We start from the raw sequence: 26828 nt of genomic DNA, 5'->3' as shown, positions 1-26828 counted from the left end.
TGTACATAATACATCTCGAAAGGCACTCTCGTGCAGCATCACCTCACAGAAAGAAAAGGTAAGATTCTATTTCAGCACCCTAAATTCAGGAACCAATTTCAACTGTGCGGCAATTTTCGTACCTGCTGTATGTGAAACGGCATTGGCATTAGTGGATGTTGTCACCCATTTTCAGTCGATTACGACACTATTTTCTGGGTTAATGTACTCGATTTTAATTAGATTCAGCCACACAAGTGACGTGAACCTATTTTGCCAGGTCCGAAAAATGATCTGCAATTAATGACGCGCTCATTCATTTATTTGCGTCAATCAGAAAGCCGCCGACGCGTTCATCCAGTTTGTGCCAATCACAGCTGCTCGTTCCATTTGTGACCCAGCATGCTGCTGGTGACAAAAAATATGGCGGCTTGAAAAAACAATTCGTATCGGGTTGTGTTAATGGTATGGACCTTTTCGAGTAGTATTATGCCCAGTTGCTGGCTACAGGGGTCGATTACAGGCAGCATGTCATTTCTCATGTGCCTGCATTGCGAAACGCGTGATTTTTTTTTTCTTTTCTTTTTTCCCCCCGTTTGAATAGGTCCCTGAATTTAGGATACTAAAATTGGGCAATATCCACATTTCTTCCCATACACTCCTCTGTGTGACTGTCGGAGTGAATTTCCACGCCTTGTGAACATAATCGTTCCGTCTTGAGGAGGAGGGGAGGATGTTGAAATTACCTAAAATTGGACACGAACTAAAAAAAACAAAACCAAAAATCTTGGTGCTTTCACAATGCACACGAACACAGCAGGGGGACACAAACTCCGCATTTTGTGGACGTGCAGAAAAAGAACTGTCTGTCTACCACATGGCCAGCGTTCAGTCTAGAGCTGCTTCAACCTGGTGGCCATGTCCTCCCGGGTGAGGAGAGCGCCGTGAGAAGTGGACAGCGAGGTGGTCAGTGTGCTGTGCGCTTTGGACAGCGTGCTCACCGGCACGTCGCACGTGCCGGCCTGCTGCGTGCGTTGCCTGAGCAACGGGGGGAATCTGGGTCAAGGACATTAGCATGTTGTGCTGACTGACAACACCGTTGAATCTAAAACCTGTTTGTTATTCATTCAGAGCTCATTTCAAGAAGAAAAAGAAGGAAAGAAAACTGTCAATGTTTTGCTGACTGTAGCATATCCAGCTGACTGACAGATGGTGGATAATTTCATGGTCTAAACAGTTTAATTTCTCTCTAACTGACATCAGTCCTGGACACCACAGACAGCACGTGAACAATGCTCACAGGACGCACTGCTGCCTCTACCTGACTCAGTGCTCTTGCATGCCCTATAAGCCTGATGTTGTCAGTCGTAGTTTTCCTTCTTTAAAGTGGACAGACCTGACAGTGCGTATAAGGCAGGAGAAATGCTTTCCGTGAATTTGTCATGAACGGTTAGATTTAATTATCCTTACACTTTATTTTCTGGAAGCATAGGTGTGTTTACGTTTTATAATTATGTAATCAGATCAGGTGTCTATGTTACCCTTACAACTAAAATCCACTTAAATATACATGTGTGTGTACGTGTGTGTGTGTGTGTGTGTGTGTGTGTATGTCCGGCACTGACCTGGACGCTGACTTGGCACGTCTGTGACTGCCCCGCTGCTCTGACCGGCTGGCGTAACGAGGGGATGGCACTCGTACCGTCTCTGATCCGTCCTGCAACTCATCAGCACCAACGCGTCATTTGATGACGTCATGTGGGTTGTTACGTCACCGCTTTTTGCTCTTTTACAAACAATCGTCTTTAGACCTTTACAACACTTTCTTTAAAAAAAATAATAAAAATAAAAATAAAAATAAAAACATTTAACACTTTTTACACGAAAGAACATCAACATCAACAACAACAAATCAGCTGTAGACATAAAAGTCTATCAACGTGACGGCTTTATTATTCCGCTCACACATACATTGTGGCACACGTAATGCGCGCGAGTGCGCATGCCCGTGTGCACGCATGCACACTCGCAAGCCGTACTAACATACACTCTCACGCGTACTCACGGGCGTACGTACTAAACACACACACACGTGGACGTACGCACGTACGCACCCCCAGCCCTGACACACACGAACACAGAGAAGGTCCTTACAGGCATATGTGTGACATGTCCATGCATTCTCCGGTTGGCGATCTCCTTGGCACGCTGAAGAGGGGTGATGTGGTTGTAAGGCCTGAAGCCCGGAAAACTTCGTACCTGCACATTGTATGGTCCACTGCTATCGGATTTCATTACACTGTGTATGTGTGTGTGTGTGTGTGTGTGTGTGTGAGGGGGGTGGGGTTAGTGGTGTGGCTAAGTGTGAGTGTGCTAGTGAGTGTGTGTGTGTGTGAGAGAGAGAGAATTATGTATGCGTGTATGAGTGTGAAAATGTGTGTGTGTGTGTGTGTACCTATGAACTCGCCCGAGCGTGAATGCAAGCATGTGTGTGTCAGAGTGTGTGTTTGCATGAGCATGTCAGTATTTCCACCACGGACTTGGTGTCCACGCATGTTTGCATGACGAACTGAAGAATTAATGTCCAACCTCTGAGTGAGAAATAAAGACAGTACGACAGAGAGAAAGAGGGGGGAGGAGGGTGGGGAAGAGACAGACAGGCAGAAAGACAGTAACAAAGACATTCGTACAGACAGATCAGCAAACGGATACAATGCCAAAGGTCGGGAAGGCAGAATACCTCGTGTGTACTTAGTTCTGATTATTGGCGATAATTCTGAACGCTGAGAATACGAGAAAGAGCGAGGTTAGCGGGCGCAACATTCGAATGACAGAAAATCACACTGATGCCGGGAGAAGTCAACAAAGAAAGGCAGAAATAGAACAAAAACCAGAACGGGTGAGGCAGAGACAGAGACAGACAGCAGAGCTGAGGGTGTTTTAAAACTGAGAGAATGGGGGGCAGACTGACATGACAGAAAGAAACAAACACAGACAGAAGCAAACAAAGTAAGATTAGTGTTGTTAATACATTTTTAAACAAAATAAATTTTCGAATCAGAAGAAAACCCAGTAACTTAGCGTTATCTTCTTCTTTTAAAAACAAAAATAAAGAAAGAAAGTAGGCTTTCTTAACAAGAAGAAAACCCTGTAATTTAAGCAGAAAGATTTTTTTTTAAATTTAAAAGGTGAAAAACAACAACAACAACAAAAACTGACGAACAGTCGAATACCGAGATTAAACAGACGCACGAAACTCAAACAGCAGAAACAGAAGCAACATGCACTGAGTTACAGCACAGTTGACAAGTCATTTTACTGTCAGATTAACAAATGCATCTAATAGAACACAACAACAACAACAACAACAACACACACACACACACACACACACACACACACACACACGTGTTACACTCAAACTGAAAAGATGTTATAGAAAAGAAAGAAGCCATCAATAAAGAACAGATTTAAATAATTAATCAAGAGTTGTTCTTGTTTTGGGGGGGGTTTTTGTAAGGGATTAAAAAAAAAAAGACTCACGTCCTCCAAAGAAGCAGAAGTCCTGACAGAAGGGGCCGCCGTCAGCCCATTGGACAGCGACAGGGGACGCTGACTGTCCTCCCTCCCACCACCACCACCACCACCAGCCCCGTCCTGACCTGGCCTCACCCCAGCCATCTCCCCGTTGCTCTGAGGCTGGCCAACCGTCGTCGCCTGATGCTGCCGCTGCGGCTGACGCCCTCTCTGCTGGCGGTGTTGGTGTTGGTGGCGGTTGTTGATGGTGTTGAAGGTGCTCGTGACGTCCATGGTCTTGGACTTGCCCAGTCCACGCTGGGAGGTGCGCTGGTGGCGGAGGTTCCGCTCCACGGCCGGCAGGAGGTCGGTGACGGCGAAGCTGCTCATGGCAGACATGCGGTCACTGGCCGGGCTGGTGCGGGACGGGGACAGGGCCGGGGAGCTGCCCCCCGCCGGGTCCTCGCTGCGCGCGGCGGAAGGCACAGACAACGTGGACATGGCCGACTTGTTGGCCTGGTAGGAGGAGGAGGAAGACAAGGGGAGGGGGAGGGGCAGGGAGGCGAGGATAGGGCCGGGGCTGTTCCTGGCGGGCACGTCGGGGCTCAGGTCATGCACCCTCATAGACACCGGGTCCGACCCCCCGGACACCCCCCCGCCAGACCGATGCATCTGAGACACGGGGGAGGACCGGGTGGTTTCCGACGCGGCGCGCTCCGAGTGAGTCATTGTGGTGGGAGACACCACGCCCTGTCTCTGGTGATAAACCTTGTCAAGCGCCGGGGACGGACCGGTCCCTGCTGCGGCGCCGGCATTTCCCGGAGTGGAGTGAATGTTTTGGGAGAACAGCTCCTTGCCAGAGTCCTGAATGGTGATTTTGCGTAGTACCATCGTCCTTGGTTGGAGACTTTTCCCGCTGCCGCTGCTGCCAACCCTCTCCCCCTCCCCGTTCTCCACCACCCCCTGCTGAGGAGGAGGAGCGGTGCCGTGTTTGGCCTGGGCGGCAGTGGCCAGGTCTGCCAGCACGTGGTACCTGGCCAGGTAGGCGGGGTTGATGTGGCTCAGGCTGGCCTCCGTCAGCCGGGACTGCTCTCTGCCCGCGTAGCGGAAACTGTTGCCGCGCATGCGCCGGCTCGGCAGGCGTTCGTACACGGTGCGCTCCCGGCGGGAGTACATGAGTTTGGCCATGACGTCCTGCTGGCTGAGGGGCTGGGCCTGGAAGGGGGCGGTCAGCACGGGGTCCCCCGCTTTGCACGCTTCACCCTCCGCCCCCGCGTCCACGCCCCCCACCTCCTCCAACGTCTTGGCGACGTCCTCCTCACCGCCGTCGTGCTCCTGGTCGTTGCTGGATACCTTGGACCCGTAGCCTTCGTCCCACCCCGCGTCCTCCCCCTCGTCCCTCACCCCTTCCCCCTCCCCTTCCCCTTCAGAGGCCGCCGCGCCCGGCTCTGGCAGCGTCATGCCCAACCCCCGCATGGAGGCGCTGTGACACACCGCGCTGTGGCTCCGGCCCCTCGACACCCCCCTCACCTCAGCCACCTCCACCTCCTCCTCCGCGTCCACCTCCTCTTCCACGGCCAAGGGGTCATCGTTCAAAGCGTTGGCGCTGAAGCAGTTCCTCTCCCTGTCCTGTTGGGAAGGGGGTCGCGTAGCGCGCGCTCCCTGCACGCTGGAAAGAGGCGTTACGGGGGCTACCTTGTTGGCACGTGCGTCGCGCACCCCGAACTGGCAGTTCTTCAGGTAGCGGTCATTGAGGCTCTGTCTGTCGAACAGCAGCTTGTTCTCGATGGCCGTGCAGTGCCCGGTGATGTGGCGGTAGTTCTCCTCCTCGTACACCTCGTTGATCTTTTCTGAAACAGTTGTCGGCGTGTTTGTTGGTGCCAGCCGTGAACTGGTCAGGTAATCAAGGTCCGCAGTGAAGTCAAAGCACCCACGATTATGACTACCCACCAAAAAAAGGTTGGGGAATGCGGGGGATGGTTGGACACAGAGACAGAGAGACACTGAGAGAGAGAGAGAGTTACAGAGAAAGACAGAGAGAGAGAGTGGCAGAGACAGACAGACAGACGGACAGACAGAAAGACGGACAGAAAGACACAGACTCAGAGGGAAAGAGTGCACGTTTCCCTTCATTGAAAGTCTCCAATGGAGTAGGTTAGAGTCATTCGATCACAAAGCGCACACGTTGGCTAAATGAGGCATATCCGAATTCAAAGTACCAGTGTGCAGTTTCATTATGGCAAATAAAAGTATTATGGCCCTAACAACTGGATCATGGAAGGCATTCTCTGCCTTCAACATGACGTGGGTTCCGTCTGCCATCTGGTGTGTTTAAAGTTTGATGAACGCAATCAATGCGTAGTAAAGAGTGGGTATTCTTTTTATTCTCCAAGCAAGATCAATGGATCTATCTTTATACCCAGAGTTTCTGTTGTTGTTGTTTTTGTTTAATAGAAAGTCTGTGTGTTTCCTTGTGCATCTTTCAATGTTCTCAAACACCGCAATGTTTTGAAAGTCTTGAAAACAAATTGCCAGCATATTTGGGTGGAAAACGTGTGGGACTGCAGTGCGTAAAGTGTAACACACTGGGTAAAGTATCACACCCTTTAACACGACACGCTGTCGTTTACAGTCTCCTCCAAGACTTCTGTTGACAACGATGTTTGTGATCCCATCAGATTCTTCTATTCTGTCTCTGCGTCGTATTTCTGTGCTGGTCAAATGTCATCATTGCCTCGTGGATGATAAGTATTATCACCAGTAATAATTTGTACGTCACTACATGACATCTATTTGACATGCCGACATGTCTGTGTACGACCACCACCACCCTCCCTCTGCACCCCCCATGTCATCGAACGACGCACGGCGTGACGACCAGCACAAAGACATGGCACACGGCGACACAAATTCACGTGCAGTGACAGTCCTCCACGATGAAGAAACTGGTGCAGACAGACATTGTGGTGCAGAAATGTGTGAGCTGGACGAAATTGGCACGACTCTCACGCCCCAAAACACGAACATCATTGACCCAGATGTGGACAGTTCTCAACAAGACAGTGAATTTTCTGAACAGAAGCATGTTGATGTTCCGCCAGATGTCTGCCGACAGATTATGTCTTGTCTTGAGGAGTCGGCTAAGAAAATGGACAGTTTATTTAATACGTTTAAAGACACAAATCCAAACGCTTGCAAAAGTGCTAGAAATGGAAATCCTGATCTCGATATATCATGATTAGTTTCGCTGTGTGATTCCTTTTCACTTGCCGACCTTTTTGAAAACAAAGATTGTGATTATACAGACTTTGTATGATACTAATTATAATTAATCGCATGACGTGGATTCCATGTTGTGATCAAGTGTACAGCGCGTCACTTCTCATATTTCGTTACGTTTCTGACATGTACAGCCCCTTCTCCACCCTGCCCCCTTGTGAATGGGCAAAGCGAGCCTGAAAACAATAAATCATTCGTTCGTTCGTTCGTTCTCTCTCTCTCTCTCTCTCTCTCTCTCTCTCTCTCGCCGATACTGTTTACATTTGTCAATATTTGCTAGAGCTAAGGAGTGGGAAACATTAAATGTATTTTGAATTTAAAAATTGAAGCTTTTCCCCGCGTCTGTCACATAGATTTTCCATCGGTCTCTTATGTAAAAAATAATTTTAAAAACAAAAAAAGACAACTATGAACGATCTATAAAATGTCAAGTGTGTGTGTGTCTGTGTCTGTGTCTGTGTTATGTGTGTGTGTGCGTGTGTGCGTGTGTGCGTGCGATGTACATGCATGCGCTCGCACGCGGCGCGTGTTTGTGTGCATGAACGCGCGCACATCAGTAATGTACGTATCAGTCCAACACTCACTTCTTTTGTTGTCTCCATTCTTTTCCCTTTTCGTCCATACTATGATATCTGCAACAACAAAAACATATTCGAGAGTGAATAGTTAGCAGTGTTGTTTGTTGGATTCTGTTGGTCCTGTCTATCTGTGTTTGCGTGCGTGCGTGTGTGTGTGTGTGTGTGTGTGTCTGTGTGTGTGCAACCGTGGGCCAACACATGCCCATGGCAGCTAGCTCCCTCACACCGGAGATTAGAAAAGAGAGATAAACCACTTGCAGAAATTGCTGAAGCCAGGCAGCCTGCGCCGCGGCACGCATTCATTATTCATGAGCTGCCTTTGCCCCGCCCAAACGAAAGGAAAGCGTCAGTCGAACGCAGTCTCCTGAGTGATTTTATAATTTGGATTACACCTTTTTTCCCTTTTCTGTTTGCTTCATCCCACACAGATGTCAAACTCAATTTTGTTGTGAATAACATTCCTAAATATTTATATGTATTGGTTACTTTTATTTCCCTATCACCACAGCACCATTTTTCACGAGTCGAAAGATGACCTCCATTGCGGAAAACTATAATATTGGTCTTATCGAGATTCACTGTTTGTTGTAGTCTGTCTGTTTCTTGCTTAAGGGCATTTAATTGATTTTGTAACCCTATGGGTGTGTCAGACAAGAGAACAACATCATCAGCAAATAGCATTAAGAGCAAATCTGTTGCGCCAGGTATCATTTGTATTCCATGTCTCCCCTTCTTTGATAACTCCACTGCCAATTCACCGATGAAAAAGGAAAACAGCTGTGTGCTTGGCATACAACCTTGTTTAACCCCTCTTGGACACTGAAAAAAAGTCTGAATAAATACCTTTGTCACGAACACATACAAGTACAGAATCGTAGATGCTTTTAACAGCCATGTAAAACTCCCGAGAGAGAGAGACAGAGACAGAGACTTAGAGAGAGAGATAGAGCACAATACAACGGTCTGCTCCGGCAACATGAAGCGTTCATATATATATGAATTATATATATGATTATGTACATATAGATAGATTTAGATTTACATACTGATAGATCTATATGAAATTATGTATGTATGTATTCATGTATGTATGTATAGACAGATGTTAGAAGAGAGACAGAGCTGAATATGTGTTTTATGTTTTGATATATATATATTTTTTTTTTAAGAAATGGTGATGTAAACCAGAAAGTGTGAAGAAAAAGCAGCGTTATGAAAACGCAGTTCAATAATTTATAACTGTCTCTCTCATGTGCAACATTGCGCTGGGGGAGGGGGGGGGAGTTGGTGGTGGGGGGAGCTGCTTTATTTTCTTTTTATATTATCTACATTCAAGCAGATGCAAACGTGCTAAAAACCAACGCAAAAATGAATCGGTTTTCATTGTATACAGCGAATCTTACTACACGTGGGAAATTCCAGGCGTAACTTAACTTTCGCTTTACTGCAGCTGAACCGTCGAACCGACCAGTTTCCTTCAGGTGGGGAAGGAGAGGGTGATTTACCCCCACCCTTCCGCACTGCGTGCGTGCCCCAAAACGGCTTCAGCACTGTTATAGACAGTAAGAAGGGGCCTGCCGCGAGTGGTTTATCTCTCTTTTCTAATCTCCGCTCACACCCAGCCACAGCCCCAGCCCCAGTCCCAGTTCACGGGTCGTCAGACGTGTTGTGGAAGATTAGTGACCCAGTCACACTTGAACTCCATGTCCCCGGCCTGGGTCAGGAGTTCACGGGAGATGTCCAGGCCATTTCCTCAGGGTCTTCAGTCTTGTAAAGCCGTCTGCCAGAGGGGCTGTTAGAGTCCATGACTTGTGGTGGCGTTCAGAAGTTCATGCTGTGGTTATTCAACATACGCATTCGATATTGGCACAGTCTGTTTTTATCGGGGCTTGCTCAGCGCGTTGGGTTTACGCGAATTGTCAATCATCTGCTGCTGCTTGTTATTCCGTTTTTTTTTTCCCTAGCAAATGTGGTGTAGCGTGTCTGGATCTGTCTGCAAGCTCTGACATCTAGAAACTGAAACTGATACAGGGACTATTGATTTTTATTTTTTTTTTTTTTTTTGGGGGGGGGGGGGGGGGGTTCTTCTCTTCTTTTTTTTTCTTTTTTTTCCCCCTAGCAAATGTGGTGTAGCGTGTATGGATCTGTCTGCAAGCTCTGACATCTAGAGACTGAAACTGATACAAGGACTATTGTTTTTTTGTTTTTTGTTTTTTTTGTTTTTGTTTTTGTTTTTTTTGCTTTTTTTTTCCAACTAACACGCTGTAACTTTTGTGGAGAATACACAGCGACCGAGCGAGTAAAGTATCTCCTTTGTAGGGGGTAGGGGGGTATATTACTACCCCCCTGCGACACTTCTCTGGAACATACCGACACTGCACCTCACTTTCAACTTGAAACTGGTAGGGAAACGGCAACTGATGACACGGAGATCCGGCTACAGATGTCCTTGACAACAATAACAAAACAAAACAAGAACGATTACGACAACGCCGATAGAACGACAACTACAACATGACAAATAAATACTTGCCGTTGTCGTCCGGAATGACAGGCAGATTCCAGCCACAGAGGACAGGGGGCTGGGGTTTGTCAGGTTTGTCAGGAGCACGTCTGGAAACAGAGCACCATCAGAAACGTGACACTACACTCTGTCAATGCTGTGTGATTAGTACGAAATGAGATTATAACACACCAAAGGAATCATTACCAGTTGATATGCTTCTCGTAAATGGTCGGAAAACTTGACCTGATCAAGAAGTTTACAGAAAGGGCAGCAACGAAGAAAGAGCGAAAGAAAGAAGGACAGAAAATAAAGGAAGAAACAAAATAGAAAAAAAGTAAATGAAGAAAGAATATAAAATGATAAAAAGCAAGGGTGTTGGGAGGTTATGGAAGGGACGGTGGGTGGGAAACAACGTGTGCAAGCCATGTAGGTATACACCTATTTTTTGGGCGACAGAAAACAAGCAGCAGGGTGTGCCCCTGAGAAACAACATAGCACCCCTGTAAATGTTGACTGTATCTCATTGTGTACTACTACTACTACTACTACTATTAATAATAATAATAATAATAATGATACACACGCAATACACGCTGTAACTGAGGGACAGGGGGAGGGATGACACAGGTAGGCAGAGCGATAGTATATCATATCATATAATTGTTTTTGATGTTCAAAGACTTTCCCCGCACAGAGGGGAGAAGAAAGCGTCAGGCACGGAAGAGGTGGGGTGTATGGGGTTAGGTGAGGGGATTGGAGGGGTGTGTGTGTAGGGGGGGGGGGGGAGCAGTGGAAGGAATAAGAAAGGTAACAGCTTCACTGTCCATGCACGGAAGCTCACAGAAGCAAAGGGAAGGGCCGGGACACAAATGACCACTCAGAAAAAGCAAACAGTTCACTGTGTGGCCACCCAGAAAAGTGTCCACCCGTTTGCTTTTCCTACGGCCTTCCTAACAGATCGGACTGTTTGTCCAGTGCTTCACTGTTACCCGGGGTGGAGGATGACGGTTCCACAAGGGTCTGCAGCTGTTAGTCTTTCGGTAAGCTGTTGGTCCAAGTGATCTTTCCCACCTAGCGGCTAATGTCCAAGTCGTTTTATCCCATGCCAACAACAACGATTGTCGGTGATCTGGTGTCACCTTGCAAATGATTGTGACATGACTTAATATCAGACTTTCTTGTTGCCCTGTTGAGTATTTGTATTGTGGCGTTGTATTTGTATTATATTTGTATTGTGGCGTTGTATTTGTATTGTGGCGTTGTATTTGTATTGTGGCGTTGTATTTGTATTGTGGCGTTGTATTTTTATTATATTTGTATTGTGGCGTTGTATTTGTATTGTGGCGTTGTATTTGTATTGTGGCGTTGTATTTGTATTGTGGCGTTGTATTTTTATTGTGGCGTTGTATTTGTATTGTGGCGTTGTATTTTTATTGTGGCGTTGTATTTGTATTGTGGCGTATAAAAAAAAAACTAAAAAAAAAACCAAAAAAAACATTGCTCCGACCAAATGATTGTCTAGGTACGCAGAAAATGATGTTTCAAAGGCTTCCCCAATAAATTTTCGGTGGTGTTGCTGTGATGTGACCAGTGTGGAGGACAGCTGTTGATTTCCAAATCAGTCTGGTTTCATTGTATGAATGACTGGTCGTTTACAAAACACCCACCGCAGTAGTCCTCATCGTTTAACAAGAACGGCCACATCAATATCAACAGTGTAGGGTGGGTTCTGGAGCTCTTCTGGCAGAGAAGTTTTCATATCTGGACAGCGTGGGTTCTGGGCTCTCCCTTTCGTTTTGTGTTTGTTTGTTTCTGTTCATTTTCCTTTTGCCCCCCTTTCTTCTCATATGTGTTTTTAGAATTCTTAGATTCGTTTGTTACTTTCATATCAGGGGTGTATTACAAATAAAAACAGGTAAAAACGTCAATTCATTATGGCAATCAAATCTTTCTTTTTTTCTCTCTCTTTTCTTTACATTTTTTTCTTCTTTTTTTTAATTTTAAATTTACTTATCCCATGCCTTTTCCAAATAATTTGCACTAAACAGCGGCTACCGGAATGCACCGATATGGTTTCGAAAAATAGTTTGCAGCGATTATTAGAAGTAAATGTTTAGCAGTTATCGCCTTCTCCCTTTCTCTCTTTATAAAACATGATGATTTTCTTAGCAGGATGTTAGCTGGCTTTGGAGTTGATGTTTGACTCCCTCCGATCAGCAAGAGCACATAGAATCAGACTTGTGTGTGTGTGTGTGTGTGTGTGTGTGTGTGTGTGTGTGTTTTCTTTGTTATTGTCGCCTGCCCACCGACACTTTCTGAACGAAGGGCAGATTGCTACAGAACCTTCCATGCAGTCACCTTACCATTGATCGGAACGGCTTAAACCATGATATCAATCCAGCTGAAAGTTCAAAGTTTTCGGCAGACATGAAGAAACAAACTGCAGGGGGTGAAATGACAGACAGTAATGTCTGGATTCCACAAACTCTGTGATCATAAGCTCCGTGTTTGGACTGACTGATAGACCGCACGAACGGCCAGGTCTGTTTAGCCTTTGGAAAGCCAGGAATCCTTTTGGTTGTGTTGACACAAGACTTCAGGGGGGTTTGTACAGTATGGAATGCACTGCTGTGATTCAGTCAGTATGACAGAACTCTCAACGTTACTACGGCTGTGGTGGAATGACCGGCGTTTCTGTCCGGCAAAGGAGATCGGAGAACCACGTGGATCAGAATAACAGCAGGATGTATATATATATATATATATATATATATATATACAGAGAGACAGACAGACACAGACACAGAAGGAGAGAGAGAGAGAGAGAAGCTCGATCGTTGTTGTTGTTTACATGAATAAATTGTCATCACTATAATCATGTCGTCTTTTTTTCTTTTCTATTCTTTTCTTCTTCTTTTTTTATGTGAATCGATATCAGGTATACTTTTGATATAACACTTCCACTAAACCATGGAAGAAACTTGATGATTATGTCTTTTCAACTACCTGCTTATCGTCCTGTTTGTCTGTCTATCTCTGTGTTTGCGTGCTGTGTGTGTGTGTGCGTGTGTCTGTGTGTCTGTGTTTCTGTGTGTCTGTGTCTGTATCTGTATGTGTCTGTGTGTGTTTTCTTTCTTTCTGTAGGTTAACTCTCTCCATACGAACGGCGAAAGAGACGATGTTAACAGCGTTTCACTCCAGTTACCATCATCAAAATATTGCAAGCGGGAGGCTCTTATACTGAAGAGGTGAATGTTGACAAAGAATACCACAATTCTGACGACGGAAGCTAAAGGTTGGGTCATTCAGACACCCACTGGACATCCGAGGGGTCTGTGTAGAGGAGAAGAGAGGACTGGCCGTACTGAGTGAGTTAACGTCTTTCCACTGTTGAGTGATATCAGACCGGGGAGCGGGGGGGATGTAGGATGTGTATTCGTGCGCGTGGGGGTTGGCGAACGGGTTGGGAGGACTGAGACAGGGTGTCAGAGGCTGAAATGAAGAGCTGCGAAAGATTGGACTGACTGAGAGTGAAGTAGAAGTGCGCGCGCGCGCGCGCGCGCGCTTGTATGTATGTGTGTGTGTGTTTGTGTGTGTGATAGTCGTGTGTGTGTGTGTGTGTGTGTGTGGTGTGATAGTCAGTCGTTTGATCAGAACAGAAAAGGCCTATACCCAGTGAAAGTAAATCAGTTCGCGGATTGTATTCGTCTGTCCAACTCTTCACTTGTCAAACACACGCACACCCCCACACACCCCCACACCCACAAACACACACACGATGAGAGGCAACAGGCATATTTGTTGTTAGCCGAGTGGTAACTTTATACCTATCTCGATCATTTACTTGGTGCTTCAGTGCTCTTGCTGTGATCACGTCTTGTGAACTTTTGCCTGTCGGGTGTATTGTAATTCCCCTTTCTCTGTCACACACACACACACACACACACACACAGACGTCATACCCACAGCACCCGTTTGTGCGGGGGAGACATGCGGGAGTGGAAAGCTGGAGACAAAGACAGGGGTGTGCGGGGGTTCGGGGGAAGAGGGAGGGAAACAGACAAGTGTTTGTACCACAGTTTACACAACGGACATGTCTGGTTAACACGCGAGTTGTGTTTGGTCTTCAACTTCTGTTGCGAATGAAGAGAAGTACGCATGTACCGATCTTCTGCTTCTGTTGCAATTGAAAAAAAAGGTTACCGGAACCACCTGTCAGTTTGTGTTTTCAATCAATCAATCGATTTCTTTGATCAATGTCTGAAACACACGGTGTAAAGAAATTTGCCTTCAGGCTCGTCACAGGAGAAAATGATTTCCGTTTGACTCCTTTTTTATTATTATTATTATTATTATTTTGTATTTATTTATTTTGTTATGTATTTATTTATTTATCATCATCATCATCATTATGATTATTATTATTATTATTTTCATTATTATTTTCATCATCATTATTATTATTTATTCATTAAATCGTGTTCTGAATCAAAATAGTTGTAAACATTTCACTACACCAAAAATACAGCCAAACGGTAGTGGAATATGTTGTTTTTTTCTTCCAGTTTATTTAGCATTTTAGTTGGTGAATCAGGCAGTTGGTTAGTTAATTAATTGGTAAGGCTAACTGGTTATTTAGTTATTGTCAATCAGTCAACTATATTGTGGTAAAAAGTTGTTGGATTAAAAAGAAATCATCTTGGCGGGAAGGAGAGTGCGAGGCAGCATAAATCATGAGAACTTCTCTCTCTCTCTCTCTCTCTCTCTCTCTCTCTCTGTCTGGATCTCTCTCTCTCTCTGTCTGGATCTCTCTCTCTCTCTCTCTCTCTCTCTCTCTCTGTCTGTCTGGATGGGGAGTTCACGTGTACTCAAGAGAGGAAGACGTGTGTCGAAGTCTCTCGCTGTTAGCAGTTTATACGGAAGTCAGTGACCAGTACCGACTCTGAAAGTTTGCCAGGGAGTAGTTGCAGTACCATGCCTTCAGTACCTCTCGCTTTCCGGGCAAGATGTGGATCCTTTGTGGCCATATTCATCTGTTTTATGTTCCGAAGAGCCATGAAGAAAGTTCTTTCACGATTTCCGACATTGAAGCCGAGAAACCGGCTGGACGGTGTCATAGTGGGACTGACCCTCTCGGTGATTTTTCTCAGCAATCTCCTCATGCAGTGCGGGGACATTGAAGTCAATCCTGGCCCTCCCAAGCAAGCTAGCGTGAGGCAGTCTCGACTGACCAGCAGCAGCGGACTTAGAAGGGTGAGTCTGGAGAGAGACAATGAAGAACAGGTTCAGACGAGAGGACAGGTCACATGTGGAACAGAACCAACTTTGACTGACATCATGACAAACATGAATGTTAAATTTGGTGAACTCAAAGATGATTTGCGGGAAATCAAAGATTTGTATTCCGCTATGAAAGATGATGTTCAATCTCTTAATGAAGAAGTGACATTTCTGAAGCATTCAAATGATGTCTTGAGAGAATCAAACAGAAAACTGGAAGAAAATGTAAAGAATTTGGAATCAAAAGTCGATGATCTTGAGTGTCGCTCAAAGAGGAAAAATCTCATTATCCATGGCATTCAAAGAACTGAGAAGGAAACAACGGAAGACTGTGAAAACAAACTCAACGACCTGATTACTGACACGCTAGAAGTGTCAGGAGATGTCTGTTTTGTCCACCGACTAAACACGAACAAGGATTCGCCTATGATAGCGTGTTGCACGTTTTACAAAGACAAAGTGAGCATCCCGAAGGCAAAGCGGAAGCTGCAGGGAAGCAACATTTTCATCGGTGAGGATTTCTCCTTGAGAGTCAGGAACATCAGAAAGAAACTGTCACCTTATCTCAAAGAGGCAAAGAATCAAAAGAAAAGGGCTACCATGATCTACGACCACCTCCTGATCGATGGAAAGAAATTCTTCCTGGGAGATGACGACCGCAGCATTGTGGAGGTGGCCTAGGGATACGGCCGGCCATTGTTGACAACTGGACAGTGCAGATGGGATGGGACTGTTGACGGACATTACACACGTAGGGACAATTTCATCACGACACCGGTAGTGGGGATGGGGTGGGGAGGACTGAACACAGCACGTGCAAATGTAAATAAAACAGCTGTTGCTGTGAGTTCGGCATTCAACAGGCATGGCATGACAACAGTGGAGGGTGACATTGATATCGGTACGGGTGCACCTACGCTTGTTGAGGAATGTCGCAGTGGGCGTGTCAGTGTTCAAAATTTAGAAAAAGTGGATGAAAATTGTAACAAGTCAAAATGTGTACATAATTTGAACAACTATTCTTTCCTGCATTGGAACGTTAATGGATTATTTTCTAAAATTTCAGATCCAGATTTTGTGGAATATGTGTCCTTGTTTGACTTTGTTTGCTTTGTCGAAACTTTTCTTGATGATTTTCAACTTTCGATTTTCGATGATCATACTGTGTTTGTGAAACCAGCAATTAAATTTACAGAAAGGGGTAGACGTTCAGGAGGAGTAGTGTGTTTGGTTAGGAACGCTCTTGTTAAACAGGTGAGGAGAATAAATGTAGATATTGATAATGTTTTTTTATTTATCCTTGATAAGAAACTATTTCATTTGCCCAATGATGTTTTGTATGTGTGTGGATATGTGCCTCCGGAAAAGTCCCCTTACTATTCAGTGTTTAACATCGATAATGGTATTAGTCAGCTCGAGGATTGTTTGATGGATAATTTATGTTCTGATGAAAAGATTTCTGTATTGATGTGTGGTGATTTTAATGGTAGAACTGCCGACTTACTTCCAGATTTAAGTGAAGAAATGAAAACGTTTTCATGGTTTGATAAGTACTCTTTGGTTAAAATTAGCAGACGCTCTGAAGACAGGATTTTAAATTCATACGGTAAAAGCGTGTTAGATATGTGTGATGCTTTTGGTCTATACATTCTCAATGGTGTATGTGACGGTGACAGTAATGGTCGTTACACATATATAAGTGACACTGGTAGCAGTGTGAATGACTATTTTATTGCATCGTTTGATCTTTTCGAGTTTATAAATTCTTGCTGTAAATTTTGTGTAAAAGAAAAAATAGAATCTGACCACATGCCTTTGGAATTTCACGTGCAAATTCCTCTTGTGAACGGAAGTACAGCTGCACCAGAGAAAAGAGAGTACATTGAAAAATATGTGTGGAAAAATGAATGTGCGTCTGGTGTTGTTGATAAGTTAAAGTCACATGAGATATGTCTGGAATTGTCACATGCTACAGATTTGGTTGATATTAATGTTAACGAGGCACTTGTAATCTTTAACAACACAATAAAGCAAGCGGCAGATTGTATGAAACAGCAAATATGTGTAAATAGAAATATACGGCAAAATAAATGGTTTGATACTGAATGTAGATGTGTTAGACAAAAAGTGCGTAGTTTGTTGGGAAAATTTAACAGAACATTGGATGCTGTTGACAGGGATTTATTCTGTGTAGCACGAAGGGAATACAAAAATATGCTACTTAGAAAGAAAAGGTTGTATAATAACTCATTGCTGAAACAGATTATTACTTCTGTTGACAGCCAGCAAGATTTTTGGGAAAATGTTCGGGGTTTATTGAGTAAACGAGTCTTTGCCAAGAACAGTATCACAATGGAGGAATGGTATAATCATTTTAAAAGAATACTGGAAAAAGAAAGTAATACTGATTGTAGTGCTCAGGAAAATGAAATGTCACGTGATGATGAACATATTATGACAATGGAAGATCAGAACACGGCCTTTTTAGATCGGACTATCACCAAAGAAGAAGTAGTGTCAGCAATAAGAAAGTTAAAAAATGGGAAAACCGCTGGACCGGACGGAATGATTGGTGAATTTTATAAGAACTTTGGTGAACCTGCCATCACTTTTCTTGTCAAGTTGTTTAATGTTTTGTTTGACCAGGGAATCTATCCTGAAAACTGGTCAGAGTCAATTATCATTCCTCTCTTTAAAAAAGGTGAACGAAATGAGCCGAATAACTATAGAGGGATATCGTTATGTGCTATAGCAAGTAAACTATATGGTTCCATTATTAACGAAAGATTAACTGAATGGATAACATTGAACAACGTGACAAGTGAATACCAAGCTGGATTTAAGAAGGGTTACAGTACTATTGATCATATGTTCACTTTAATGGCAGCTGTTCAAAAGCAGTTTGCACATAATCGAAAATTATACGTCGCTTTTATAGACTTGGAAAAAGCCTTTGATTCAGTAGCAAGAAAACTTTTATGGCCGATTCTTACAAAAAATGGAATAAAAGGTAAACTTTATTGCTGTATTAAAAGTATGTACGAGGATGTTAAAGCTAAAATAAGATGTGGTGCTAAATTTAGTGAGTATATCAGATGTACACAGGGGGTTAAACAGGGTGATGTTTGTAGTCCTGTTTTATTTTCTTTGTTTATCAATGAATTAGCCCTAGAAATTATAGAAAATGGTAGACATGGTGTTACTTTCGATTTGATAGAGTTATTCATATTGTTGTTTGCAGATGATATTGTTTTATTGTCTGAAACTGTAGTTGGTTTACAAAACCAGTTAAACAATTTACACAAAGCAGCAAACAGGTTGGAGCTTAAAGTAAATATGGATAAAACAAATGTAGTGGTTTTCAGAAAGGGTGGGTATTTAGCTGCATATGAACGATGGTATTTGGGGAATCTTCAAATTTCTGTCATAAATACGTATCAGTATCTTGGTTTATTCTTTTCCACAAAACTTAGTTTTACGTTTGCTTGTCGAAACCTTGTTAGTAAAGGGAAACGAGCGGTCGTCAGCATATTACAATTATTATATAAGTTTGAAAGTAATTCTGTTAGATTGTTTTTTAAATTGTTTGATCTTCAAGCCCAGCCTATAGTACAGTACGGTGCTGAGATTTGGGGGTTGGATAAGGGGTACGAGATAGAAAAACTACATTTGTTTGCTATGAAGAGGTTTTTGCAGGTGGACAGAAGAACGCCAAATGACTTAGTTTACGGTGAGCTTGGTAGGTATCCGATTTATATTAATTCATATGTAAAATGTATTAGGTATTGGTTAAAACTGGTTCAAATGAATGAATGCAGATTGCCTGCTCAAGCTTATAAAGTGTTATTTGATTTGGATGCCAGGGGAAGGGTAACATGGGTGACTAGCATTCGAAAATGTTTATGTAGTAATGGTTTTGCATTTGTATGGCTTAATCAAGGGGTTGGATGTGTTCATGATTTTCTTGTTTGCTTTAAACAGCGTATGGTTGACTGTAGATGGCAGGGGTGGAACGACCATGTACAAAATAGTGAAAGATTTTCTTTGTTCAGATTGTTTAAAAGGAATCATTTCACAGAACCATATTTAGCAAAAAATATTAACCGAGTCATCAGATGTGCTTTAACAAGGTTTCGTTTTGGTGTATCTGATATCAACGTACATAGTAAAAGACACAAGCCCAGCACTGTAAACGATATGGTATGTCCGTTATGTAGATCTGCAAAAGAAGATGAAGTCCATTTCGTATTATGTTGTCCTGTATTAGATGATTTGAGACAAATATGTATTCCGTTGAGATATTATAACAGACCAAGTAAGTTTCGGTTAGTATTACTTCTGTATTCTACAAATGATAACGTTTTTTCGAATCTTGCCATATTTATCTATAAGTCATTAAAACGACGGAGTTTCATGATTGGTTAAAGAGAACAGAGCTCTGAGCATACACGTTGTAAGATTATATTCATATGCAAATCTATTCTTACAAAATATGTAATCACCCCTTCAAATGGGGCCATGGCCTTATTGAATAAACTTTCGTTTCGTTTCGTTTCTCTGTCTGGATCTCTCTCTCTCTATCTCTCTCTCTGTGTCTCTGTCTCTCTCTCTGTCTGGATCTCTCTCTCTCTCTGTCTGGATCTCTCTCTCTCTCTCTGGATATCTCTCTCTCTCTCTCTCTCTCTGTCTGGATCTCTCTCTCTCTCTCTGTGTCTGGATCTCTCTCTCTCTCTCTCTGTGGATCTCTCTCTCTCTCTGTCTGGATCTCTCTCTCTCTCTCTCTCTGGATCTCTCTCTCTCTTTGTCTCTCTGTGTGTCTGGATCTCTCTCTCTCTCTCCGTCTGGATCTCTCTCTCTCTCTCTCTCTCTCTCTCTCTCTCTCTGTCTGTCTTTCTGTGTGTCGGTGTGTCTGGATCTCTCTCTCTCTCTCTCTCTGTCTGGATCTCTCTCTCTCTCTCTCTCTCTCTCTGTCTGGATCTCTCTCTCTGTCTGGATCTCTCTCTCTCTCTCTCTGGATCTCTCTCTCTCTCTGTGGATCTCTCTCTCTCCCTCTCTCTCTCTCTCTGTCTCTCTGTGTGTCTGGATCTCTCTCTCTCTCTCTCTCTCTCTCTCTGTCTGGATCTCTCTCTCTGTATCTGGATCTCTCTCTATCTCTCTCTCTGTCTCTATGTGTGTCTGGATCTCTCTCTCTCTCTCTCTCTGTCTGGATCTCTCTCTCTCTCTCTCTCTCTCTCCCCCCCCCCCCTCCCGAAACCTGGAGGGGGTCAGGCTGGTGTTCTCCTGACCCACTCCCGGGAGGGTCACTACTTTGTCGTGGTCGGGAGGCTTAGTGGCCAGTGATCGAGCGAGCTATGTCGGCGGGGGCATCAGTGCTTCTTGGGGTTTGGTGCTCTGATCCCAGGTCTTAATTGACAGCCTACATAGCCATCGTAGCTGTCAGGGCTGAATAAGTGGTGGTTTTGTACTGATGCCCCTGATAGGGCTTCCCATGCCGAACAGGTCGTGAGTGAGGCCCAAACTAAACGTGACCTACTGTCCCTTTCGCTGTTCTCTATTCTTCTTTTTACTGCCTCTTTTCTGTCCTCAGCTCCCCATCAAGCCTTCTTTTCCACATTCTTTTTTTCTCTGCGGCCTTCTTTAGGCCCGCCGTGTTTGCCGTGCGGCGCGACCTGTGATGGAGGGGAATGAGATCCTGGGGATTGAGAGAGCACGCTGCTCTCAACACATCCCTTTGGCTCGGACCTCTCCTAAGACAGGCGGCACACATTGGCCCGTGTGTGTCAATCGGCTACCCCTTCGTGGGGCTGGGTCAAGACTGGCAGTTTAGTGGCTGACGAAGGTAACCCCCGTAGTGCTCGGTTCTCTGTCCCCGGGAGCTGGGCATGATCAGGGGGGAACACGTTGGAGCTGGACTGTTGGTCGTATATCCCTCCCGAAACCTGGAAGGGGTCAAGCTGGTGTTCCCTTGACCCTGGCCCCTAAGTTGGACCCCATGGTGGGTGGGTAAGGGAGGGATGAATTCAATTTTTTTTCAACATAACTTCCAAAAAACTACACCCCCCTGGCTCGGGTAAAAGAAGAAGACAGGGAACGGATGACTCAGACTCCGATTCGGAGGTCGTTGAGACCTCTGGATTTTGGCTATCGTGGCTGGTGATGGAGGGCGCTGATGACGACAAGCCGTTGTCGGCTCTCAGCCCCTTCGCTATCCAGAAGGGCTTTCAGTGTCTGGCAGGATCGCTGAAGTCCATCAAGAGGCTGAGGAGCGGAGCATTTTTAGTTCAGACGGAATCCAAAAGGCAGACACAGCTCCTTCTCAAGGCGACCACTTTCGTGGATAGGGCGGTGAAGGTTTCCCCTCACAAAGGCCTCAACTGCTCAAAGGGGGTCATCAGATGCCTGGAGTTGAAAGGTGTGTCTGAGGCTGAGATCAAGAGCGAGCTGTCCTCTCAGGGAGTGACCGAAGTGTACAGGGTGACGGTGAGGAAGGGGTCGGACAGAGTCCCGACCAACACTTTCTTCCTCACCTTCTGCTGCCCGGATGTCCCCAAGGACATTCAGGTCGGATACCTCATGGTCAGCGTAAGCTTGTATGTACCGTCCCCCCTGAGATGCTTTAGATGTCAGAAATTCGGACACGTCAGGGACCGATGTAAGGAGGAAGAGGCGTGTGGCACCTGTTCGAAGGCGGTGCACCAGGGCGATTGCGTCAATCCAGCCCGGTGCGCGAACTGCGGAGGTGGCCACCCGTCCTCATCGAAAGACTGCCCCGTCTGGAAAAAAGAGAAACAAATCCAGAAAGTCAAGACAGAAAAGAAAATTTCCTTCTTTGAGGCAAGGAAACAGGTGGAGGCCGCGTCGCCTAAGGTGTCGTATGCCTCTGTCGTCAGACCCAGGACGGTGGACGTCGTGGTCCAGACGACGTCCACAGGAACGCAGACGGACAATTTTACCGCCTCGTCGGAACCGTTGGCCTTGGGTGGAGACGCCGTGTCCACCCCTTCCCATCCTGTGCGGCAGTCCTCAGGGGCTGCTGGGCGGGAGCGGAAAACCTCGGGCGGAGGCACGTTGTCCTCCTCCCGCCCCACCCTACCCCCTGGCAACCCTCGCCCCGCCTCTCGTCTGCCTGGCCCTCGGGCTGGCGGAAGTGGCCGGAAGCCCCCCGTACCTCCAAGGCTCAAGGAGGGGAGGGTTGCGGCCTCGGCGGGATCGGGAGGAGCCGAGGTGGTGGATATTCCGACTCGGTCGGAATCCGAAAAATTTATTTCGAAAAACAAATACTCCATCCTGGCGGACCTTGAGCCACCGCAAGCACAGGAGCAGGGGGTAGCGATGGAATAGGCTGCTGCTTTATTATTTTAACCTTTTTTAATGGCAGTGATCCACTGAAACATCCGGGGGTTCCACGCCAATTTTCAGGAACTCCAGCTGCTTTGTCGTGCTTTGAAACCTTCAGTGCTGGTGCTGCAGGAGACTCTGCAAAGAGATGGCAAGGTTTTATCTCTCTCTGGTTTTAACTCCGTTTTTAAACCCGCTCAACCGAAGCAAGAGGGATTAACGGGAGGTGTCGCTCTTTTTATTCGCAAGTCCCTTTTATACAGTACAGTTCTTTTAAGCACCCCTTTACAGGCGGTGGCAGTCAGAGTCACGCTTGAGAAAACCATCACTGTCTGCTCTCTCTACCTCCCTCCTTCCGTCCGCGTTCTGAGGCAGGACCTCATGAACCTGGTCGACCAGCTCCCACGTCCGTTTTTACTGTTGGGCGACTTCAATGGACACTCCCCGCTCTGGGGAAGTGAGATGACATCAGCCCGAGGTCTTCTCTTAGAAAACCTCCTTTCTGACATGGACTTGTGTTGTCTTAACGACAAGTCTCCCACTTACCTGCATCTGTCCTCTGGAAAGCTCTCGAGTTTAGATCTGTCGGTCTGCGATCCATCCATCCTGGACTACGAATGGAAAGTGCACGACGATTTGCACGGGAGTGACCACTTTCCTGTCGTCCTCCGCCCCACAGATGGAGAAGGTGACTCTCTGCCTGACCGCCTGTATTACGACAAAGCAGACTGGAGTTTTTTTACCACCAAGATAAGAGCGGAGCTGCAGGAAGAAACAGTATTGAAAAGCAAGGACCCTGCTGACGCTCTGACTCGGATCGTTTTAGATTGCGCCAAAGCAGCAGTCCCATCGTCTACCTCCAAGCCTCAGGTCCCTAGAACGCCCTGGTTCAACGCGGAATGTCGGGAGGCCCGCAAGTCTCGGAAGAGAGCGCAGCGACGCGTCTTTCGGAGACCGGAGACCGATAGCGTTCGAACCCATCAACAGCTGAGGGCGAAAGCCAGGTATGTTTTTAAAAAGAGCCAGAGGAAGTCATGGAGAGATTTTTGCTCTTCCTTAACCTCCAACACACCCAAGAAGAAAGTGTGGAGGGTTTTAAAAAGAATTAAGGGCAAAAACGTATGCCCGACCTTTCACCATCTTAAACTCTCACACGCTCTGGTCACAGAGAAGAAAGCAGTTGCCAATTTGCTTGCCTCCACAATAGAACAGAACTCGAGATCTGCTAACAAATCATCTCGCTTTCTTAAAACCAAAAACCTGTCAGAAAAAACACCATGTAACTTCTTTTCCGACAACACAGAGAATTACAACCTTCCTTTCACAATGAACGAACTTAAATCTGCCCTTCAGACCTGTACGGATTCCTGTCCAGGAATGGACGAGGTCCATTATAAACTCCTAAAGCACCTTCCCCAAACCTGTCTGGACACCCTGCTTAAAGTTTATAACCACATCTGGGTCACAGGCTTTTTCCCACCCTCCTGGCGGAAAGCCCTCATAATCCCGCTGCCGAAACCGGGAAAAGACCCCTCGAGCCCCTCCAACTACCGCCCAATTGCACTGACCAGCTGCATCTGCAAACTGATGGAGAAGATAGTCAACGGTAGACTGATGTGGAAACTAGAGACCGACGGCCTTCTGGCGAAAGAACAGTGCGGTTTCCGCAAGCATCGCTCTACCGTTGACCATCTGGTCCGTCTGGAAACCACTGTAAGAAATGCTTTTGTGAACAAACAACATGTGGTGGCCATATTTTTTGACTTGGAGAAAGCTTACGATACCACGTGGAAATTTGGTATTCTCTCTGACTTGCACAAGCTCGGCTTCCGAGGACACCTGCCTCAGTTCATCCACAATTTTTTACAAGACAGACAATTCCAGGTGAGAGTTGGCACCACCCTGTCCGACATTCACGAGCAGGAGCTGGGTGTCCCACAAGGGAGCATCCTGTCGCCGGCTCTTTTCAGCATCAAAATTAATGACATCGTTCAATCCGTTCAGAAAGGATCGGACAGCTCGCTGTTCGTGGATGATTTTGCCTTATATGCAACCGGCAGCACGTACGCCAGCATCCAGCGACGGCTTCAGCTCTGCGTCAACAAGATCCAGTGTTGGGCAGAGGAGAATGGCTTCACATTTTCGTCCTCCAAAACTGAATGCATCCATTTTCATCATTTTCGCCAGTTCTATCCGGACCCTGAAATCCGTCTGGGAACATCCACCATCCCGGCGGTCAAGGAAGCCAGATTTTTAGGGGTCATCTTCGATCAGAAGCTGAACTTCCTCAGCCACATTAAACAGCTGAAAATATCTTGCCAAAAAGCCCTTAACATCATCCGAGTTGTGGCACCCACGAACTGGGGTGCTGATAAGAGAACTCTCTTGCACCTCTACAGAGCCCTGGTCCGGTCCAAACTGGATTATGGAAGTGTGGTATACGGCTCGGCCAGACCGTCCTATCTGAAACTGTTGGACCCTGTACACCACCAAGGGCTCCGTCTCAGCTTAGGTGCTTTCCGCACCACCCCTGTGCACAGCCTGTACGCAGAGGCGGGGGAACCGCCTCTTTCCAACCGCAGACTGAAGCTGACCCTGAACTATTATCTGAAATTGTTCTCTGAACCTACAAACCCTGCTTACGACGCTGTATTCAACAACCCTTTCGATAAGAAATTTACAGACAACCCAAACTGCATACCTCCTCTCAGACTCCGCATTCAGCCGCACTTAGAAAAGGCCGATCTGGATGTCGGTGGCATCTCGGATTTCTCTAAGTTCCCTGACAGCCCTCCGTGGACCTTTACAACACCTGAGGTCCGATTCGATCTGGCCTCGTACCGTAAGGACACCACCAGTTCTCTGGCCTACAGAACCTACTTTTCGGAACTGTGCCACAAATTCCCCACTTTTCAAAGCATCTTCACTGACGGTTCCAAGTCAGAGGACGGAGTCGCCGCATCTGCGTTCTGTCCCGCCTTTCCTGACCGGCCCTCAACGGAACACATCCTGTCTGACAGCTCGGTGTACACCGCGGAACTGACCGCACTGGTTCTGGGGTTAAAAATGGTCCTCTCTTCGAAACAGAAGAGATTCATGATCTTTTCCGACTCCTTGTCAGCCCTGGAGGCGATCGCCTGCAGGAATATCACTCATCCCAAACTGCTGGAATTTTATGAAACTTTTACTCTTGCAACGAAGAAAGGATACGAGGTTGTGTTGCCCTGGGTTCCAGGACATGTTGGCATTCGTGGTAACGAAAGGGCGGACCTGCTGGCCAGGAACGCTGTAAAGAAAGAATTGTCCAGATCCTTTGTGCCATATACAGACATGAAGCGGAAGGTGAACACCTACGTTAAGGATCTATGGCAAGAGGAGTGGAACACCCAGACGGACAACAAGCTCTTCCAGATCCGTCCGGACCTAAAAGAGACCCTCCCTTCGGGGGTGAAGAACAGAAAGGAGGAGTCTGTGCTGTGCAGACTGCGCGCGGGGCACACTTTTTTTTACTCATTCTTACTTGTTGAAGGGGGAAGAGGCCCCTCGATGCATTCCCTGTGACGAGCCTCTCACCGTGAAACACGTGCTCCTTGATTGTTGGGATCTGCATGACGTTAGACGCAGACATTACACGGCGGTTTCTTTGAAGACTTTGTTTCGTGATGTCCCTCCGTGGGCGCTGATGGACTTCTTAAAAGAAGTGAATCTTTTTAACCAGATTTGAAGGTTTTAAACTATGGAAGTTTTTTTTTAACTTTGGAGTGGAAAGTTTGAAGTGGTGACTCGTTTTAATTGGTTGTTTTTTTATCCTTGTAGTAGTTATTGACGCGGCGATAGCCTTGAGATGGCCTTAGTGGTCGGCGAGGCTCTAAGCACCATAATTTCATTTCATTTCATTTCTCTCTCTCTCCACCCAAAAGCTGTGCCATGCTTGGCAAACCTGAAAAGCCGTGCACTCACAATCTTATCACCCACGTTCAATGGCCCAGCCACGCATCACACCTGATTCGCAGGCTTTCATCAAAACTACACCGTGAACTGAACAACGCAGCCATGGCTTAAACACCGTCACCAGTCGTGACGAAACGAATCAAGAAGAACCATGGAGAAGGATTTGAAAAGCTTGCATTACAAGAGGAAGGTGTTTATTACTCCGCAAATCCACCCGTGTATATTCCGCGCTAGCTGTTCTGAAAAGGTGGATATGAATTATCGCCGCCTTTTCAGCTGATAAAAGAAAGTGTGTGAACTTTCTCGAGACCTTTACGGTCTCTTGATGCGGTGTATTATCGGTCAGAGATCTGGGTGATTAGGTGCACTGTGTTCCTGAATAACTGCTGAATAACTTCTCT

The 26828-nt window shown here is 45.9% G+C and overlaps 1 protein-coding gene across 1 annotated transcript in view; it reads right to left on the bottom strand.

The window, feature by feature from the left end:
* Nucleotides 1-872: 872 nt before the first annotated feature.
* LOC143280367 (uncharacterized) overlaps nt 873-26828 on the bottom strand; it is a 69056-nt gene continuing 43100 nt past the window's right edge. The window contains exons 3-8 of the mRNA XM_076585003.1: nt 9886-9965; nt 7359-7406; nt 3523-5345; nt 2134-2238; nt 1605-1696; nt 873-1017 (exon numbers count right to left, since the gene is read on the bottom strand). Of these exons, the coding sequence (XP_076441118.1) occupies nt 873-1017; nt 1605-1696; nt 2134-2238; nt 3523-5345; nt 7359-7406; nt 9886-9965 (2293 nt within the window). The remainder of the gene's footprint in view (nt 1018-1604; nt 1697-2133; nt 2239-3522; nt 5346-7358; nt 7407-9885; nt 9966-26828) is intronic.

This window comes from Babylonia areolata, chromosome 3 (genome assembly GCF_041734735.1).
Source record: "Babylonia areolata isolate BAREFJ2019XMU chromosome 3, ASM4173473v1, whole genome shotgun sequence".
NCBI lineage: Eukaryota > Metazoa > Mollusca > Gastropoda > Neogastropoda > Buccinidae > Babylonia > Babylonia areolata.
The sequence above is the reverse complement of the archived record's forward strand: the minus strand, read 5'-3'. Positions and strand labels throughout refer to the sequence as shown.